Genomic DNA, 22,321 nt, shown 5'->3' with positions numbered 1-22,321 from the left:
TCCGGTACCGCTCTGGTCCTCCTCGCTCACCGCTCAAGCCAAAATCCCCCCCGCTCCGCTCCACGCTCCGCTCACATGCTCTGATCGATGAATGTATCGATTCATCATTTAGTCTATAAAATGTTGAAAATAATGACAAATGCCAGAGTTACAAAGTAATTCTTAAAGGTCCATTATGTAAGATCTTTGCCCACTAGATGTCACGCTGGAGCTGTAATGTCAACACGTAAACACAGTCTATAAAACACAGAGGCACGGCTTCCCAGGCCACCGTAAACACTCGCATTGCTCTGCTTTAGCGTCTGCCATCTACACTATGCAACCCCAGACACTCGTCTGCCATCTACACTATGCAACCCCAGACACTCGTCTGCCATCGAGACATACAGAGCAAGCGACACAGCCAGCATAACGCACTGTAAACAAAGACCGAGGGAACACACGGTGCCAAACCGCGATACAAACAGAGACTAACCTTATTTTCACAGCCATGGCCGCTTTATTTTCCCAATCACAGTCACGGCTTGATCCAGTATATGCTGTCAAGCCTCGCTGGGTCACTCTGTCCATTAATAAACGAGGGGGAGGAGCTAAATCCACAGAAACGAAGGAGGAGCCTCGGACCGAAGCAGCAACAGGCTTGAATCAGCAACGCCTCTTTTCACAACATAGAGGGGGCGTGGCTTCTTTCACTGTTCTGAACATAATAACTTGCATGTCCCGCTAGATATAGTATAATAGTCTTTTGTAGGCATCTAGTAATGCTGAATATCGCATTTAGTGCCTTTAAAGTTTCTTACTTCCTTACCCAAACAACCCCAAAGTATTTATTTTTTTCATTTTTTTTTTTTTATACAGGGGGAGTCTCACTGAGAGCAATGCTCTCTTTTTCAGGAGTGCCCTGTATTGATTGTATAATGCCATGAAATAGAGAAAAGCAGGAAAACTTACTAGTATTTTCTCGTGGTAAATGGCTAAAATGGTTCACCTGATGCTGCCAGATGGTCTGTTTTCACATAATCATCTTGGAACAAGGCGCTCAGGAAACCGTTTCAAAGGGCAGGCACTTACAAAAAATACCTGGCAGGTGATTGGATACCCGGCCATATGTCTATCACGGCCCCCCTCTCACACCTAAAGCCCGCCCATAGCTGCCTCACAGGACGCTGATTGGTGCGAACCACCAGTGGTTCAGATTCAAACCAATAGATTGGAGCGTTGCAAGATGGATTTGTGTGATCGTGATCTCATGATCACGCGCAAATCCAGCTGATTAACTCAAATGATAATTGACTAATTGTTTTGACACTAAAACTGTTTAAGAAAGGCGCTATATACAGTTATTATTGTCATTGTTATGATTGTTATATTGATGAGAACATCCTCACACCCTCCCCCGCAGCACGCCGTCCGTCCCTCTGGACCTGCAGGACGTGGAGAGTAAGATCGAGGGCTTCAAGGTGTTCACCAAGCGGATGGACGAGAACATTGTCGTCGTCAACACCTCCATCAACGAGTTCGCCCGCAAGCAAATCACCGGCTTCAAGAAGGAGTACCAGAAGGTGGGCCAGTCCTTCAGACTGCTGGGCCAGGCCTTTGAGCTGGATCAGCAGGCCTACTCGGCAGGCCTGAACCGGGCCATCGCCTACACCGGAGAGGCCTACGAGGCGGTCGGGGACTACTTCGCTGAGCAGCCGCGGGAAGACCTGGACCCCATATCGGACCTGCTAGACCTCTACAGAGGACACCTGGCCAACTATCCCGACATCATACATGTGCAGAAAGGTGGGGAGCGTGTTCGCATGCAGCAAAATCACACTCATAGAAGTATGGGAATCACCAGAGTCTTCCTAATACGATATTATCACGATACCTAAGTCATAAAACAATATTGTGATTTTAAAAATATTGCCATATATTACCTTTTTTCAACTACAAATGATGTCCCCAAAGGAAAAAAAACTGTCAACATCTGTTTTATCAAGATAAGATACAGTTTTCAGTCTGTTCATCTCACTTCAATCATTTTTATTGTAGCAAAATGGTCATAAAACAACACTGTCATAAAAGCCTGCCACAAATTCATAAATGTTGCATGCAACATTTTTTATAATAAAATATTGCGATACTTGATACGACATATTGCCACACACAAAAATCGTGTTACTATGCTGTATCTATTTCACCCCCCCTAACATTTACATAGGCGGTAATAATTCCATCTTTTCCTGATTAACAGTAGTCCTGTGCATTCCTGTCAATATTGGGCTTGAAAATAAGGGAGATTTTCCGGAACCTGCACCAGACAAATAATTTTATTTATTTTTTAATCACATTATGAAAGGGATTTCCTCTCTTGGTTCCAGAGATCTACCCACTATATAGCATGCTGGTTAACACCCCCCCCCCACATGACCAATACTAAACTCCACCCTAAATCACATGTTTGTTTCCCAAAATAGCCTACTTTCTGCTCAGGAATGAGAAGATAGTCTCCCAACTAAGTGTGGTGGCTGATCAGGGACATACTGGGACAAGAAAAGGGCCCTGGACTTTTTGACCCAGACTGTCCCACATCTAGCCTGCGAATGTTCCACACCATCCCATATTCGATCAATCACGACACATGTCAACAATACTGATGCAGGTGATTGGAGAAATTAGTGGATGTCCCGCCTTATTTCCGTTTTGACCAACTTTCTCCTCTATGAAGTACAGACGGGTAGGCGGACGCATTTGCAAATTGCGGAAGCCAACGCGTCTGTTTTAAGAGACTAGTGAACATGTAGAGAGAGACTACTGAACATGTAGAGAGAGACTAGTGAACATGTAGAGAGAGACTACTGAACATGTAGAGAGAGAGAGACTACTGAACATGTAGAGAGAGACTACTGAACATGTAGAGAGAGACTAGTGAACATGTAGAGAGAGACTACTGAACATGTAGAGAGAGACTAGTGAACATGTAGAGAGAGACTAGTGAACATGTAGGGAGAGACTACTGAACATGTAGAGAGAGACTAGTGAACATGTAGAGAGAGAGACTAGTGAACATATAGGGAGACTACTGAACATGTAGAGAGATACTAGTGAACATGTAGAGAGAGACTAGTGAACATGTACAGAGAGACTAGTGAACATGTAGAGAGAGACTAGTGAACATGTAGAGAGAGAGACTAGTGAACATGTAGGGAGACTACTGAACATGTAGAGAGAGACTAGTGAACATATAGAGAGAGACTAGTGAACATGTAGAGAGAGAGACTAGTGAACATGTAGGGAGACTACTGAACGTGTAGAGAGAGACTAGTGAACATGTAGAGAGAGACTAGTGAACATGTAGGGAGACTAGTGAACATGTAGAGAGAGACTAGTGAACATGTAGAGAGAGACTAGTGAACATGTAGAGAGAGACTAGTGAACATGTAGAGAGAGAGACTAGTGAACATGTAGGGAGACTACTGAACATGTAGAGAGAGACTAGTGAACATGTAGAGAGAGACTAGTGAACATGTAGAGAGAGAGACTAGTGAACATGTAGGGAGACTACTGAACATGTAGAGAGAGACTAGTGAACATGTAGAGAGAGACTAGTGAACATGTAGGGAGACTAGTGAACATTTAAAGAGAGACTAGTGAACATGTAGAGAGAGACTAGTGAACATGTAGGGAGAGACTAGTGAACATGTAGAGAGAGACTAGTGAACATGTAGAGAGACTAGTGAACATGTGGAGAGAGACTACTGAACATGTAGAGAGAGACTAGTGAACATGTAGAGAGAGACTAGTGAACATGGAGAGAGAGAGACTAGTGAACATGTAGAGAGAGACTAGTGAACATGTAGAGAGAGACTAGTGAACATGTAGAGAGAGACTAGTGAACATGGAGAGAGAGAGACTAGTGAACATGGAGAGAGAGAGACTAGTGAACATGGAGAGAGAGAGACTAGTGAACATGTAGAGAGAGACTAGTGAACATGGAGAGAGAGAGACTAGTGAACATGTAGAGAGAGACTAGTGAACATGTAGAGAGAGAGACTAGTGAACATGTAGAGAGAGAGACTAGTGAACATGTAGAGAGAGAGACTAGTGAACATGTAGAGAGAGAGACTAGTGAACATGTAGAGAGAGAGACTAGTGAACATGTAGAGAGAGAGACTAGTGAACATGTAGAGAGAGAGACTAGTGAACATGGAGAGAGAGAGACTAGTGAACATGTAGAGAGAGACTAGTGAACATGGAGAGAGAGAGAGACTAGTGAACATGTAGAGAGAGACTAGTGAACATGTAGAGAGAGACTAGTGAACATGTAGAGAGAGACTAGTGAACATGGAGAGAGAGAGACTAGTGAACATGTAGAGAGAGAGACTAGTGAACATGTAGAGAGAGACTAGTGAACATGTAGAGAGAGACTAGTGAACATGTAGAGAGAGACTAGTGAACATGTAGAGAGAGAGACTAGTGAACATGTAGAGAGAGAGACTAGTGAACATGTAGAGAGAGAGACTAGTGAACATGGAGAGAGAGAGACTAGTGAACATGTAGAGAGAGACTAGTGAACATGTAGAGAGAGACTAGTGAACATGTAGAGAGAGAGACTAGTGAACATGTAGAGAGAGACTAGTGAACATGGAGAGAGAGAGACTAGTGAACATGTAGAGAGAGACTAGTGAACATGGAGAGAGAGAGACTAGTGAACATGGAGAGAGAGACTAGTGAACATGTAGAGAGAGACTAGTGAACATGGAGAGAGAGAGACTAGTCAACATGGAGAGAGAGAGACTAGTGAACATGTAGAGAGAGACTAGTCAACATGGAGAGAGAGAGACTAGTGAACATGTAGAGAGAGACTAGTGAACATGGAGAGAGAGAGACTAGTGAACATGTAGAGAGAGAGACTAGTGAACATGCAGAGAGAGACTAGTGAACATGTAGAGAGAGACTAGTGAACATGGAGAGAGAGAGACTAGTGAACATGGAGAGAGAGAGACTAGTGAACATGGAGAGAGAGAGACTAGTGAACATGTAGAGAGAGACTAGTCAACATGGAGAGAGAGAGACTAGTCAACATGGAGAGAGAGAGACTAGTGAACATGGAGAGAGAGAGACTAGTGAACATGGAGAGAGAGAGACTAGTGAACATGTAGAGAGAGACTACTGAACATGGAGAGAGAGAGACTAGTGAACATGTAGAGAGAGACTAGTGAACATGGAGAGAGAGAGACTAGTGAACATGGAGAGAGAGACTAGTGAACATGGAGAGAGAGAGACTAGTGAACATGGAGAGAGAGAGACTAGTGAACATGTAGAGAGAGACTAGTGAACATGGAGAGAGAGAGACTAGTGAACATGTAGAGAGAGACTAGTGAACATGGAGAGAGAGAGACTAGTGAACATGGAGAGAGAGAGACTAGTGAACATGGAGAGAGAGAGACTAGTGAACATGGAGAGAGAGAGACTAGTGAACATGGAGAGAGAAACTAGTGAACATGGAGAGAGAGAGACTAGTGAACATGGAGAGAGAGAGACTAGTGAACATGGAGAGAGAGAGACTAGTGAACATGGAGAGAGAGAGACTAGTGAACATGGAGAGAGAGAGACTAGTGAACATGTAGAGAGAGACTACTGAACATGGAGAGAGAGAGACTAGTGAACATGGAGAGAGAGAGACTAGTGAACATGGAGAGAGAGACTAGTGAACATGGAGAGAGAGAGACTAGTCAACATGGAGAGAGAGAGACTAGTGAACATGGAGAGAGAGAGACTAGTGAACATGGAGAGAGAGAGACTAGTGAACATGTAGAGAGAGACTACTGAACATGGAGAGAGAGAGACTAGTGAACATGTAGAGAGAGACTAGTGAACATGGAGAGAGAGAGACTAGTGAACATGGAGAGAGACTAGTGAACATGGAGAGAGAGAGACTAGTGAACATGTAGAGAGAGACTAGTGAACATGTAGAGAGAGACTAGTGAACATGGAGAGAGAGAGACTAGTGAACATGGAGAGAGAGAGACTAGTGAACATGGAGAGAGAGAGACTAGTGAACATGGAGAGAGAGAGACTAGTGAACATGGAGAGAGAGACTAGTGAACATGGAGAGAGAGAGACTAGTGAACATGGAGAGAGAGAGACTAGTGAACATGGAGAGAGAGAGACTAGTGAACATGGAGAGAGAGAGACTAGTGAACATGGAGAGAGAGACTACTGAACATGGAGAGAGAGAGACTAGTGAACATGGAGAGAGAGAGACTAGTGAACATGGAGAGAGAGAGACTAGTGAACATGGAGAGAGAGAGACTAGTGAACATGGAGAGAGAGAGACTAGTGAACATGGAGAGAGAGAGACTAGTGAACATGGAGAGAGAGAGACTAGTGAACATGTAGAGAGAGACTAGTGAACATGTAGAGAGAGAGACTAGTGAACATGTAGAGAGAGAGACTAGTGAACATGGAGAGAGAGAGACTAGTGAACATGGAGAGAGAGAGACTAGTGAACATGGAGAGAGAGAGACTAGTGAACATGGAGAGAGAGACTAGTCAACATGGAGAGAGAGTGACTAGTCAACATGGAGAGAGAGAGACTAGTGAACATGGAGAGAGAGACTAGTCAACATGGAGAGAGAGAGACTAGTGAACATGGAGAGAGAGAGACTAGTGAACATGGAGAGAGAGACTAGTGAACATGGAGAGAGAGACTAGTCAACATGGAGAGATAGACTAGTGAACATGGAGAGAGAGACTAGTGAACATGTAGAGAGAGAGACTAGTCAACATGGAGAGAGAGAGACTAGTGAACATGGAGAGAGAGAGACTAGTGAACATGGAGAGAGAGACTAGTGAACATGGAGAGAGAGACTAGTCAACATGGAGAGAGAGAGACTAGTGAACATGGAGAGAGAGACTAGTGAACATGTAGAGAGAGAGACTAGTGAACATGTAGAGAGAGACTAGTCAACATGGAGAGAGAGAGACTAGTGAACATGGAGAGAGAGACTAGTCAACATGGAGAGAGAGAGACTAGTGAACATGGAGAGAGAGACTAGTCAACATGGAGAGAGAGACTAGTGAACATGGAGAGAGAGACTAGTCAACATGGAGAGAGAGAGACTAGTGAACATGGAGAGAGAGACTAGTCAACATGGAGAGAGAGAGACTAGTGAACATGGAGAGAGAGACTAGTGAACATGGAGAGAGAGACTAGTCAACATGGAGAGAGAGACTAGTGAACATGGAGAGAGAGAGACTAGTGAACATGGAGAGAGAGAGACTAGTGAACATGGAGAGAGAGACTAGTGAACATAGAGAGAGAGACTAGTCAACATGGAGAGAGAGAGACTAGTGAACATGGAGAGAGAGACTAGTCAACATGGAGAGAGAGACTAGTGAACATGGAGAGAGAGACTAGTCAACATGGAGAGAGAGAGACTAGTGAACATGGAGAGAGAGGCACTGAGCCTCTTGATGCATTCCACCGGTAGTGGAAATGTTGCTGGTGCTTGCACTGCTGAAAAGGTCAGTCACTTTTGCGTATTTTGATGCCTCAGCTTGGTCCAGCTGCTGCTGCCTACATGAGTGATTCATGCAGTCTGCTGGTCAGCCTATTCACCTCTGCAGCTATTTCAAACAGATACTATCCGACAAAGCTGATTTGATGGTCAATGTAAACCTACTCATGACCAGAGCGTTGCCCTGACCGATGTGAATCACCATGCAGATTCAAACAGTGCTCAAGACTGAGATTCATGGGGGCTAAAGTGATATTAATAATGCCATGTTGAATTGTTATCGATCCCTGTAGGGACTTCTGTACTGGGGCTGATGGGGACTCTGGCCTCTATCTTCCCAAAAGCGCTAATTTTGCGTTTGCGCTCGTTTAGCGCCGTGCGCAATGCAAATTGGGGGCGGACCCATTCGCATGCCTGTGATAATTGTACTGGGCATTGGCTGCCACAAGCCAAAGCAGGCGTTTCAGTGCTAAAATTTGGGATAGATGGCGTTACCCTATCGTCAGCAGCGCGCAATTACTTTGCGCTAAGCTAGCTTTGAAAAGGACCTCTTACGCGCAAATACCTCTCTGCGCTGGGCGCTCTGCACGGAGATTACGGCTGCGCTCCCATGCAGCGCAGAGAGGTATTTGCGGAGAGGAAAGTGGAATTCCTTTTGGATATGTCATTACGCACAGCCTTGCCACGCCAAGACATCAAATTATGCTGCTAAAATTGGGTATTAGCAGATAATTCAGTGAGGCAATCAACTATAACTCACTGAGAAACTTTTATCACATCGCAAAGAGGGAAATGAATTGAGAAAACTTGTTGGACAATGGACATAGGACTATTTACCTTCATAACCCGGAGGGTCGTTGGCACCACAGACGATCTGTCAATAAGCTCTCTCTGTCCTCGCACGAGTGAGTACACTCTATTATGCATGGAGAGAATTACAGCATATTGCATGCCTCGCGCAAACAACCTAGCCTGGTAAACCGCCCGTCACGTGAACTCACATTTCATTTGGTTCTCCGTGACGGTCTGGACCCGCACAGGCAGTTAAGATGATAGGTTGAGCCATGCCGGCCCGACGAATCAGCGGCGGCCGTAGGCGGGCTCAGGCTCGTCTGGGCAAGTAGTGGGTACATGGTCTTTGTAGTTCTTTTCACTCGTCAACATGGCTGCCGCCGCGGAAGTGACAGGCAGTCTGAGTGAAATTGAATGTAACGTTCCCAATTCTATGTATTAAATTCTAAAAAACGACCCTCAACATTTGGGAAGGCTAAGCCACACAACTAGTTCGTTATAATCTAACTAAATGCTTCAAAGGTGACTTTACGACCGTGAGGACTCAATCAATGAATACCACGGAGATCATCCACAGGCACCTTCGGCGATCTGATTGGTTGAAGTTAACACCCACCAGCGGTGATAGACAGATGGGTCATCCAATCACCTGCCAAGTAGCTTGGACAAAGTGCCCGCCTCCGTCAGCGGGTCTGGTGACTTCAAACCCAGATCGACTGGTTTAGTGAAACCTATGTGGAGCTATACCGTCCATCTGGCAGCGTCAGGTTACAAACAACCATTGTGAGACGGGAATCTGATTGGTTTTGATTGACGTAATGCCCAGCCTTGCCTGGCCACACACCTGTGAATAATTCTGATAGTTAAGACCGCCCAAATCCCGTTTGCGCAGGCATTTTGGGGCGCAGATGATTTTGGCACGGCTCTAATTTGCGCTTGCGACACGTGCCGTGAACCTTTCCTCATCCCGGCCGAGAATTGCATCCCCAACATATTTCGGGGCTGTTTTAACTTAGAAATCGGGGAGGTCACGTCTACCAGACAATGATATGACTTTGAATCAGTTACATTTCTGTATAAATCATTACAAGTATGCTCCCGTGAGGTGGGGATGTTTTTTTTTGCTGCTCGGCGGGGGAGCAAAACTCGGCAGAACACCTGGCGGACGGCGCAAGGCGGAATGCTATCTTCCGTGCCTTAAGGCACGCGCAAACTGTGAGCAAAGCACTATTTAGGGATAGCGCCTGTCGGAAGATAGAGGCCTCTGTGTCTTGCTTCCAGGCCCCTCTCTCTCTTTTTCTCTTTCTCTTTTTTCCACCTTTCTCTCTCTCTCTCTTACACACACACACACACACACGCACACGCACACACTTTCTCCCTGTCTCTCTCTCTTCCTCGCCCTCTCATTCAGTTACTTGCCCTTTCTCTCTCTCTGTCCCATACACTCTGGACTCCCGTGCTACAGAACAGACTGTATAGTTTGATGTGAAACAGGAGAGACACACATTTACGTCAATCTGGGTCGAGAACTGAAACCGGGCCTGGTTCATTCAAACTCTCTGGATGGATACTGTGAGAGGCTGTACTCGCTCACCCAAACACATGCACATGTGCACACACACACACACACGCACGCACACACACACACACATGTGCACACACACACACGCACGCACACACACACACACACATGTGCACATACACATGCACGCACGCACACACACACACACACACACACACACACACACAGGGGAGTTAGCTCGTTAGCTCCCTGCAGGTTGGGAGGAGGGGGTCGCTCCTGGCATACATAGTCCTGCTGTTTGCCAGGCCTGGAGGCCCGTCTCTCCGGTGCTGACTGTGTGTGTGTGTGTGTGTGTGCGTGTGTGTGTGTGTGTGTGTGTGTGCGCGCGCGTGCGTGCGTGTGTGTGTGCGCGTGTGTGTGCGTGCGTGCGTGTGTGTGTGTGTGTGTGTGTGTGCGTGCGCGCGTGTGTGTGTGTGTGTGCGTGCGTGCGTGCGTGGGTGTGTGTGTGCGCTGTGAACAATCAGCCCAGAGCGACGGAGACGTCGCCTGAATCCCAACCGCCTGTGACTGACAACACCTCACCTACTTTTTTTTTCTTCTTCTTTCTGGTTTTTCTCCCATTTTCTCCCATCTGGGGAGAGTTGTAGACTAGCACATGCTTCCTCCAATACATGTGCAGTCGCCAGCCGCATCTTTTCACCTGCCAGCGAGGGGTTTCACTGGCAGGACGTAGCACGTGGGACGCTCATGTTATTGCCCCCAGTAAAGTAACGTGTTACTGTAATTGTATTACTTTCCCAGTAGTAACTAGTAATGTAAGTGATTATTTACAAAAAAGTTATTACATTACAATTACTAATCCAAGTAACTTCAAGTTACTGCCTTACTTTCTCCATTACTTTCTAAAACGAAGTGTGGCGACATGTCTGGCTATGCAATTAGTTGTTTGTCCTATTCACGAGTTTCCTGATGAGACAGTGGGCGCTTCCATGACACCCTCCCTCCCTGTTTCCAGCTGCCGGTTGCCTGTTTCCGCCCAGGACCGTTCATAGTGAAAGAGACTGAAAATAATCATAATAATTGTTGTGACTTTGTACCTACCTATGTCTTGTAATGGAGTCCCCCCCAGCATAATAATTTCACATGTGCATAATTGTACAACGGAGAGACAATATCCTGAATCTTGAAAGAGAGAGACCGCTAAAGCTACGTTCAATGACCAAATAATAAGAGTTCCAGTTTGGACGTTTAGCCTTCAAAACAAAAGCGGCCGCTATGCAACCACATGGGGACACCTCGCCATTCCGAAGTGTCGGCATTCCGATCATTGACTTCTTTGCTTTCGGAGAGGCGGCCCTTTTTATCTCCAAAAAATGTTTCGCCGAGAGGTTAGGTTCTGGGGGAGGTTAGGCTTAGGCGTGGGGGGTGGGAGAGGTTAGGTTTAGGGTTAGGGTCTGGGGGGATGGTTCTTTCGCAATGGCGAGACAGATCTCAATTTTGTCGGAATGCCGGTATTTCGGAGTGCCGACATTTCGGAATGCCGAGGTGTCCCCCAACCACATACTATTTTTAGCAATTTCGGCTAAAATAAGCCCATACAGTACGAGTGAATTGACATTTACCTCGTTTTTGTAAAATATCGCCGCTATGCAACCACACAACGTTACTATTTTTAGCCATTTCGGATCAAATAAGCCAAACGTTCCCACTCTTTAACAGCGGCGCGCACGTCCTTGCTAGTGATTTTTTTTTTAAAGGAAGTCTACAACCGGCAAACGCTGAGAATCATGGGAAACGTAAGTCCAGGAATAAGGTGAATAGGCAAATAAATAAACATATGCAGTTTGGCTGATTGTTGACTCCTCCTGTAAGGTTAATTATATCTAAAAGGAGCTGGCTAAACTGGTTGTACGTCACTTTTTGGAAGGGGGTGGAGGGTAATGAAAGTAATAGTAAAGTCACGATTGACATAACTAGTTACCTTTGATACCAAGTAATAAGTAAAGTATGAGATGTAGAGCAGGTGCGCTTCCTCAGATTGCCTCCTTGGCTGTGGGTGCTCAGCTACTGGAATTAGTATCAAAAAAATCACTACAAGAGTGAAGGTAGCAGCACTCCAAAAATTAAGATGCAAGACTTCAGATTTCCATTTTTCTTTTTTTATTGAGGGCTAACGCGTTTCGGCATGTGCCTTCATCAGAGCATCAATGATGCTCTGATGAAGGCACATGCCGAAACGCGTTAGCCCTCAATAAAAAAAGAAAAATGGAAATCTGAAGTCTTGCATCTTAATTTTTGGAGTGCTGCTACCTTCACTCTTGTAGTGATTTTTTTGATAATAAGTAAAGTAATTTTATTACTTTTTTTTTTACTCTTTTTTTATTACTTTTTAAAGGAGTAATGAGTAATAATAATTACTTTTCGTGAGTAGTACTGTACCTTTTTCATACTTTTTCAACAAACAACAAATGAGGACAAACGGCACGTTTTTCGCAATTTTTCGATGTCACCTATTTCATCATTTTTCGACACCACGAGACCGAAGCCAACGACTTGTGTTACGGTTACGGTTAGGCAACTAAAACAACTTGGTTCAGGTTAGAGAAATGGCTTGGTCATAGTTAAATAAGAAAAATTTTAAATGTTAAATTTTTTTATGTGGCTTCCCTTGCGGTTGAAATGTACTTTGAACACGCTGGGAATCGAACCCTGGTCGTGGGCATCTCAGTCAAACGTATACGCTCATCAGATACCCCGACCACAACACCCTTACTGGCCACCGTTTGGTGGCAATTGTCACATTCAAATTGACAAATGAGTCAAACCAACGGCTTTCAGCTCCTGAGCTCGCTCAGGGATCGTCAACGTTTTATTGACAAGTTGTTCTCAACAAATGTTGCTGGGATTTACAGAGCCAACTTTCTGCCTCCCTGACTGGTGTTGTCACTGACATAATCTTTCTTTTTCTGTTGTCAAAATGACTCCAATCGACGTTAATGCTAACTAGCTAACCAACACTAACAGCAATATCTGGGCTGTTAGCATTTTGTGATCCTCCATCAAATCTGTAGCTGGGTTTCCATCCAAATGTATCGCAACTTTGAATCGAATTTTCAGAAAGTCGGCAAAATAAAATGCGAAACAATGCGCGTTTCCATCCACTGCTATTTTGCGAATGATAGAGCTGTCAATCACCTCGTGTTTGAGGCTGTCTGAGCTGCTGATCAGCTGATAGACCCGATATACAGCTCTGTTAAACACATCTAACGTTATTCATTTAAAGTTTCTTGATGATCTGCAAGTAGACAAAGGTACCATAACGCCATTTCTGGATTACCATGTGCGACTATAGTCGCACATCGCACAACGCACTAACGTTATAATCCCAACCCGATCTCCCAAAAAATTGTAAAATAGCAACGTTGTGGACCAACGTTGCTATGTTACAATTTCGGCTCCGAAATTGTAAAATGGTAATCCACGGAGCAGATAGTAAGTGAATACAATTTAATTCAAGTCTAGAAGTGAGTCGCCTTAAAGTTAATATCCCAGTCTTCTTCTGTTTACCACGGCGGGTATTGTGCTGCGCGTACCGTGATTTACCGTGTGTAGCCCTATTGTGTGGAGGCTACACACGGCATGTCATGTTTTGTAGTGATCAAGGCAAACTGTGTTGTTTTTGAATGGAGAGACAACGGAATATCGCTTAAACTGTTTCCACCGCACGTTTCGCATTTTCTTTTTATCGATACACCCGACTTTTCCGCCTCCCTCAAGCGTGAAAACTTTTTTTTTGCGGTTTGCGGTTTTTGCGAATTAGGCAGCGTTTCCACTCAGTTTCTTTATGCGCAAATTGAAATTTCGCATCAAAACAGGTGGATGGAAACCCGACTTGTGTTTTAAAGTGTTGCAGTCGTCTGACAGAAACAGAGAAATATGTCAGTGACATCTGCATTGTGTTATAAACTCTGTTGAGTAGAGAATAGTGACAGACAGAGACTTGGCATGTCTCTTCTCATCTGTATTGTTTTATAGCCAGAGCTCTGTTGAAATACCAGAGCAGTTGTAGAGAAGTTGGAGAGAGAAATTTGGCTGCTAAACGGATCTATAACCTGTGGAAGTATGTCAGCCTGCATAACTTGCAGTTACACCCAAAGACGTCATTCCTTTGACTTATATTTGAAATGAAATTGATTTGTTGACCTTGCAGCCACACCCAACATGATTTTGAATCAAGTTTCAATTAGGGCTGGCTGGGCATTGGCAAGGATCTCACGATACGATACGTATCACGATACTTGGGTCACGATACGATTGTATCACGATATATTGCGATGCGATACATATTGCGATATATTGCGATATTCTACAGAATTTACACACAAAAAAAAATAGAGCTAAAGATACAACACACTGTGTACCACCCAGGTAGTGTAATAATATGTACATCACTTTATACTGATAAGTTAGTGGACAAATTTAGTCAAAACTACCGAGTGTTGAGTGTTACTGAACGCATCGATATGGGAAATATCGATACAGTATCGATTAGGGGTGGGAATCACCAGATGCAGAGGCCTGGCATGGCATGGCCTGCAAAAAAATATAATTTAATTAATATCGCGATACTTGGCGTCCAAGTATCGATACAGTATCGGGAAATAAAATATCGCGATATATTGCCGTATCGATTATATTGCCCAGTCCTAATGCGCATAAGTTGGAAGCTTATGTGAAGCTTTGTTAGCTGTGTGCTGTGTTGCTACTACAGTCTGATTTTGGCTTTCATTAAGATACATAGTAACGTTATTTTACACGAGTAGCCCATCCTTACCGCGACACAACAATGGCGTGCGACTCTCAACTTACAACAGAATACGTAAGCAGATATCATGGCAGACATGCGCACTTCACCTTGAGCCGCATGGTCACGGAAGTAAAACCCGGAAGAAAAGCCCCCCGACAAGAGCTTCATACGCCACTGAGCAGCCTCCGTTCAAATGAATGGGTGGGCGTGCCCTAGACCCTATCCAGTTCTTTTAATACATCCATGGTGTTTACCATGTGTTTACCATGTGTTTACCATGCTGCTAGGCTACAGATCGACTGCTCCAAGCGCTCAACTCTGCTGCATGTCCCCGGATGATCCGGGCACATGCAGCAGAGTTTCCGTGTCAGTTCACACGACAGTATGTGCTGAGTCATGTCTATATACATAGACAGTATGTGCTGAGTCATGTCTATATACATAGACAGTATGTGCTGAGTCATGTCTATATACATAGACAGTATGTGCTGAGTCATGTCTATATGCATAGACAGTATGTGCTGAGTCATGTCTATATGCATAGACAGTATGTGCTGAGTCATGTCTATATACATACACAGTATGTGCTGAGTCATGTCTATATACATACACAGTATGTGCTGAGTCATGTCTATATACATAGACAGTATGTGCTGAGTCATGTCTATATACATAGACAGTATGTGCTGAGTCATGTCTATATGCATAGACAGTATGTGCTGAGTCATGTCTATATGCATAGACAGTATGTGCTGAGTCATGTCTATATACATAGACAGTATGTGCTGAGTCATGTCTATATACATAGACAGTATGTGCTGAGTCATGTCTATATGCATAGACAGTATGTGCTGAGTCATGTCTATATGCATAGACAGTATGTGCTGAGTCATGTCTATATGCATAGACAGTATGTGCTGAGTCATGTCTATATACATAGACAGTATGTGCTGAGTCATGTCTATATGCATAGACAGTATGTCTATATGCATAGACAGTATGTGCTGAGTCATGTCTATATACATAGGAAGTCTGCCTCTGGCGTTTGTCATCATTGCGAAACAACCCTTCCTCCAGCAACTGCATACTAACAAAAGCTGCCGTGTTTAGTCACCGTTTCCATCACAGGCGTTGTTTGGCTGAAGGCCTTCATCAGGAGAGCATTGGTGAGAAACGTTGCTGTTTTCCAAGCGAAGAAAGCCGAGAAATCTCCTTTGCCTGAAACGTTTTTGCTTGTATTTCGTATACCAAATAAACCGTCGGATTACGGTACGCCCTTTTGACTCGGCCCTCAAACTTGGCCGTTGCATTTTCCAAGACGTCGGGCGTCATTCCTCACTCAGCAGCGCTGCGTTCCACAGAGATATCTACAGTGCCCCAGGATTTCTCTCATAACGGACTAATTACAAAAACACCGGTGTGGAAAAAAAAACGGCTTCCCGAGGCCGCTTATGATGACAGACAGCTCTGTTGAGTCAAATATCCCTGTGCTGTGTTGTCCCACACACATCCCTTACTCTGGCTGTGGGGTCCTGTGCTGTGTTGTCCCACACACATCCCTTACTCTGGCTGTGGGGTCCACAGGCCAGCATCTGATTTGAATGAGCGGAGATTCCTGGGCCTCTTGTCCTGTGTTGCCCCGGGACTGTTGGAATGCAACGCGGAGCGCTCTCGGGATTAGCTCGCCCCTCCCCCCGCCTCCCTCCCCTCCCCCCGCCTCCCTCCCCTCCCCCCGCCTCCCTCCCGGTGATACACTGGGAGGGAGAGAGAGAAGGGGGTGCGGGGGTGGGGGGGTGGGGGGCGTGTCGACTCATAGTTCCGGAGCTGAACAAGGTTCCCACCAGCCGACCAGTACAAGAGTTCAGCTTACAGCTCCGTAATCGCATTGCCTGTGCGCTCGATGGGAGAGCAAAGTCCCAGTTACTTTGCGTTAGATACTTTGTGATAGATAGATATAAACATAGATACATCCTATAATAAGAATATATATTATATATTATATATTAATAAGAATGTATATAATATACAATATGTATATATATATATCACACACATTCTTATTATAGGATGTATCTATGTTTATATCTATCTATCACACTCACACATTCTTATTATAGGATGTATCTGTTTATATATATATATATATATATATATATATATATATATATATATATATATATATATATATATATATATATAAACATAGATACATCCTATAATATAATTTCAACTCCCCCATTTTCTAAATTATGTTCCCATTTTGAGGGAAATAGACGATAAATACATCGGATAAATAAGAACCTCCGACCGGTGAGAGGCAGCAATGTGCTGCAAGGCATCTAGTCTGCCGGAAAGCTAGAAGAAGAAGCTCGCTAGCAACATTAGCAGATTAGCAAGTAGTAATTTAACAAACTATCAGAAACATCTGACACTATATCAGTGTTATAGAACAGTGTTAAATTTTCCCTATCAATCAGTGTTATCTTTATGATCTTTTAATAACGTTAGTAGAGTATATGGCCCCTATCGTTGCATCGGCGCAGTTTCTAGGCCGAGCGGCAGGCGCAGATCAAAGCAGTGGGCGTGGAAAGGCGCACTTGATATCGTCGTGCTGGCGCTAGATGCAGCCCAAAGCATTACAACCACGCCTTTTAGGCGTAAAATTATGCACCGTCATGCTCATTGGATAAGTGCAATAAACGAATCGCACGCTTGCCTTTTTAGCTCCAATTCCAGTGATCCCGCAAAACCAGACGAAAGCCAAACGCTCTGCCCCCCCCCCCCCCCTCCCTTCATCCAGCCTGTCTGTCTGCATTATAGGCTATTATTCCATATTATTATGCTTCTCAAACCAATCTAACTGCAGTTTCAATACTGCAAGCATGTAAATACGCTACACTATAGCAAGATCAAAGTGAAAATAATGTACTAAACGCATCAGCTAGAAAAATATAGCCTATTAGATTGGTGAAAGTTTGTCCAGAAAGATATCGTTTTCTCTCCCCTGCTGCAGGTAGAATGATGCACATAAATATACCCTACATTATGTAAAGTCATTGCATAAATGTGTTTTTATTGTAAAACTAAATGTGGAGTAGGGCGAAGTTATTGGAGCGCACATCACAGTATAGCAGATGACAGTAGAAGCTTCCGAAGCGCGTTCCGCTGTCACTTACCTAAATCACGTTAAATCCACACAGGGTATATATAGGCTCAAGAGGACATATATGTTTCACATAGGGTGGTGTTTCATTTCATGTTTTATTTGGTCCAATATTGAAATGTTCGACAATTGCAGGTTGTCTTACCATTACACATTATTTTAGATCTACCTTTTATATCTATTTCGGCTCTATTTAGTAGCGAAATGGAGGACCCAATTGCATGCTGGGAGTGGACATTCACAGGCAGTAAACTTACAACTGCTATTTCCTATGGGAAGCTGGGTGCTGCTATGTGTTGTGTCTGTTTGAGCGAGGGAGTCAGAGAGAGAGAGCGAGGGAGTCAGAGAGAGAGAGAGAAGGGTGACTCAGAGGCAGAAGAGCACTGGCGCACTGAATAGGCCTGGTTTCAGAGAGAGACAGAGAAGGGTGACAGGGGAGAGGCACAAGTGCACTGGCGCAGTGAATAGGCCTGGTTTTCAAAGGCGCAAAGCGCTAAATTTAAGGCAGGTGCCAAGATATCAGTACGCCGAGATTTAAGGCCGACACGCCCACTTTGGCCCATTCTGGGACTGCGCCACGCCCATTCGGCCTAAAGCGCATTTGGCAGCGTAAAGCCATATTGATATCGTCCCAAAACAGGCGCAAGGCACGTTTTTTTGCGGTTAAGGCCCGTTTTAGTGCCGAAGGCCTGTGGGAGAATAGGGCCCTATGTGTTCACCGAATGGATATTTGAGAATATGGGAATAGGCAGGCAGAGAATATGTGTTCATCGGCAACTGTATAGATCCCCGTTATGAGGTCAGTTACGCCTATTTCGAAATCAGATTTTTGTGGAGCCTTATCCGCCCGTTCACACAGGACGCCGAAGCAACGCTCAACCTAAGCTCTACCTACGCTGAACCCACAAGTTTAATTTGGGGGTCCTTGTTAACAGGCGAGGCCGTTCACACCACCCGCGCGCGTGTCACACTGAACGCTCACGCCTTGCTCAAGCCATCGTTCAGGATTCACGCCTACTCCGAGCGTGACGCGTGCTGAAGCCGAGCATTGATCTGTCAAGCCAGGCATGAAGTCAATGGGAGTTTGTGGGGCGGGTTCAAGGAAAAGAGAAGGCTTCTTGTGTGAACGGCTCAGCGTGAGCCTGCCTCAAGCTTCAGTTGTGCTTACGTTAGGCGTCCTGTGTGAACAAGGGTTTAGCAGCAGCTAGCAGGCTGGAGACACACCGTGGATGTATTACAGTAAGACAACACAAGCCAGGCAGACGGTCAGCTGGACTGCACCCGGCTGTACTGAGACCCGAGCGGACTCACGTGACACACCTCCGTGCAGTACACGGATCTCCCAGAATGCTCTGGGGAAACATTCAGCAAACTTTGGGTAAACCAAAAAATTAACCGGAAATAAGAGTTTTGAGGCTTCATTTTGAGGTATCAAAAACCAGTGGGTGACACACGCTCATTTCATCCATATTTAATACACTATCTATGTTATTGTTGTATATTGTTATATATCTATCTTATTATCTATCTTATATATCTATCTTATTGCACTTTTTATACTCTTTTTTTTTTAAGTTTTGTTGTGATGCTTTTAAATGTCCATTTTATTTCTTCTTTTCGTTTATTTTCCTGTGTGCTTAATGAAGTTGCTTAATGCACTTTTTATACTCTTTTTTTTTAAGTTTTGTTGTGATGCTTTTAAATGTCCATTTTACTCTCTTCTTTTCTTTTATTTTCCTGTCAACCATTTTATGTGAAGCACTTTGAATTGCCTCTGTGTATGAAATGTGCTATACAAATAAACTTGACTTGACTTGACTTGACTATGCCAGCATCTCATACAAGTCCACTGGATCTACAGCCCGCCTTCTCGTGGAACGTAGAGACCAATGCCATCTGCCATCTTATCTTAAAGATGATACAGTATGCATCAAAGTTTTCACTTTGCATTGATGTATCGATCGATGTAACAATATTTAGATCTAGATCAATGTATCATGACACCCCTAGTAGTAAGTGTTTCTCCAAGCGCTGCAACGATCTTTCCGATCGTACCGTTTTTACTGCACTCAAATTCTAAAAATGCCTTGAAACTAACTCTCTCTCTCTCTCTCTCTCTCTCGTTTCCCCTTCACACCTCCAGGTGCACTGACCAAGGTGAAGGACTGCCCGAAGCAGGAGGGCGACCTCCGCGACCGCTGCAACATCATCTCCTGTGCCACGCTGGCTGAGATCCAGCACTTCCACCGCACGCGCGTACGCGACTTCCGCTCGCAGATGCAGCACCACCTCCGCCAGCAGATCGGCTTCTTCCAGAAGATCACCGCCAAGCTGCAGGACGCGCTGGAGAGGTACGACCACGACCAGTAGAACCGGAATAGACGGGCGGAGAGAGAGAGAGACGAAAAAGAAGAAGTCGGCTTGGACTTATGGGAATTGGTACGGAACTCCTGCGGAAAGTGACTCGGACTGGGACGATTGCCGGGTCCTCGGTCCAATAGAGGAGAAGATGTGAGGTTTGGAGCATAGACTGTGGAAAAATATGGACGTAGCCACCATGACGTCACCCATTGGTTTGTGGACTCCATCTTGGTTATTTGGAGCCGGAAGCAGCTACCGCGAGACCAGGGGGTGTGTCCCACAGAGCACTGCCTGCTATTGGTCCGTGATCAGCGAGCTGTGCAATCACTGGACAGGCCGCCTGTCAATCACGCCCCAAAATCATAGTCTGCTTTATCGTCTGTTTTAGTCGAAATGAATTCACGAGTTATAAAATGACCATCATGCTGCATTGATTGCATGATGCAGTGATTCTGACCATCAACTCATTAGGAAAGTGTTTACTGAGGTCATAAATTCAAGTGAGAAGTAGGCCCATTTGTCACATTGACTTCAATACAACCGGACTTATTTTTGGGAGCCAGGGGAGTCGCCCCCTGCTGGCCATTTATAACAATGCAGGTTTAAGACACTTCCACGTTGGCTTCACTTTTTCAGCCACGCAGGTTGCCCCTCAGGTTTGGATATGGTGGAGACTTGTGGGCGATGGATCCTGGGCCCAGGAGGACTTTTGTCGGGTAGAAATGTGGTCCACTCTAGAAGAAGAGCTCAGTGGACTGTGTGCCGGCACGGTGCTGATGGATGTACCAGGCAGGAACAGGGTTGTGGTTCATGCTGCAGGCATGTCCTGCGCTCAGCGGGCTGCGTTACATATTAAACACAGATGCTCTTCCAAATCTGACGAAAGGGGGTCACGTGACGGCGCCGCCTCCCGGGTCACGTGACCGCGCCGCCTCCCGCCTCCCTCACTGCTTTAATGGAAACCATCCGCCAGTGTGGCAACGAGATATACCCCCCCATCCCCCACCCCCCCCCCCCCCCCCCTCCCGACAGAAACTCCCCCAAATCACTTGAACCTTCATGGATGTTTCTGAACCCGGGTTTTCACATAAAGTTCTGTGTTTTTTTCTTTGGCATTTTTTTTTTTTTTACTTGAATGACCTGCTCAGTATTGGTTTGATAGGATTTACAGTGATGATATGCACGCCATAGTTCTTCGGACACGGAACGAGGTGAAGGCGGGCAGGATCTACTCCCTTCTAGTAGTCAGATTCTCACTAGGGATGCACCGATAATGGACATTTTGGACCGATAGCCGATTTTTCGAACACTACAATTGGCTGATATTTTGTTTTATATTGACCCATTTGAGCCCTGCCAAAATAATCTATAGTCTGCCCTTCATTATACTTTGCATGTACTGTATATAGATTTAAAGACCCCCTAAAGTCAGAAATTTTTCTTCTTGTTCCTTCAGTTGAGATGTTTGAGCTCCACTGTGCAGAATGATGCCTGTGCCAGAGTTTGACACTGCATCGTCTGCTGAAAGTGGCACGTTTCTCTGACCTCACTGAAAAGGCAAATTTCCTACAAGAATGATTTGTGACATCACAAATACTGAAGCCAATCGCTGTCCAGTATTCAACAGTCAACGCCCTTGTTTGTATGCTGTGTTTGGCTAGTTATGTTCTAGAATTCGACAGCGCTCATTGTTTGCTTTGGAATTTTTAATGAGGCAGAAGGAGGGGAATTCATTTGAAGGATTTTAATAAGATAATTTTACTTTTTTGTGTGTGGGAAAAACCATCTGACACAAATTCTTATTCAATGTAGAGTATTTTATATACATCTTAAAACATGACTTTATGGGGTCTTTAAGGATTTATTTGTTTATTTAAATAAAACAAAAAAGGGCATTTTTGGTTATGTGAAAGTTGTTACAATGAAAGCTTGTTAGCTCACGCTGATAGGCTGTCCTTCCATTTGAACGTGAACATCTTTGGAACAGATTAGATATGTTAATTGTTCATGTTAGCCCTCAATCACACCATACGCCGAAGCCTCGCTGAAGCTACGCAGCGCTATGCCAGTTTCACTTTCGGCATCCTTGTTAACAGGCGAGACCGTTCACACCAGCCGCACCACGCCGCGCCGCGCTGAAGCTACGCTGCAGCGATAGTTTCAGCTTC

The 22,321-nt window shown here is 44.8% G+C and overlaps 1 protein-coding gene across 1 annotated transcript in view; it reads left to right on the top strand.

Annotated features, from left to right (window-relative positions):
• LOC310777717 (sorting nexin-18-like) overlaps positions 1-21,100 on the top strand; it is a gene marked incomplete at its 5' end in the record, with an annotated part of 34,344 nt that extends 13,244 nt beyond the window's left edge. The window contains 2 exons of the mRNA XM_083638090.1: positions 1,403-1,785; positions 19,936-21,100. Of these exons, the coding sequence (XP_083494216.1) occupies positions 1,403-1,785; positions 19,936-20,162 (610 nt within the window). The 3' untranslated portion in view covers positions 20,163-21,100. The remainder of the gene's footprint in view (positions 1-1,402; positions 1,786-19,935) is intronic.
• Between the last annotated feature and the right edge of the window lie 1,221 nt (positions 21,101-22,321).

Source organism: Poromitra crassiceps (genome assembly GCF_964638095.1).
Source record: "Poromitra crassiceps genome assembly, chromosome: 6".
NCBI classification, from domain to species: Eukaryota; Metazoa; Chordata; class Actinopteri; order Beryciformes; family Melamphaidae; genus Poromitra; species Poromitra crassiceps.
This window is presented reverse-complemented; position numbering and strand designations above follow the sequence as displayed.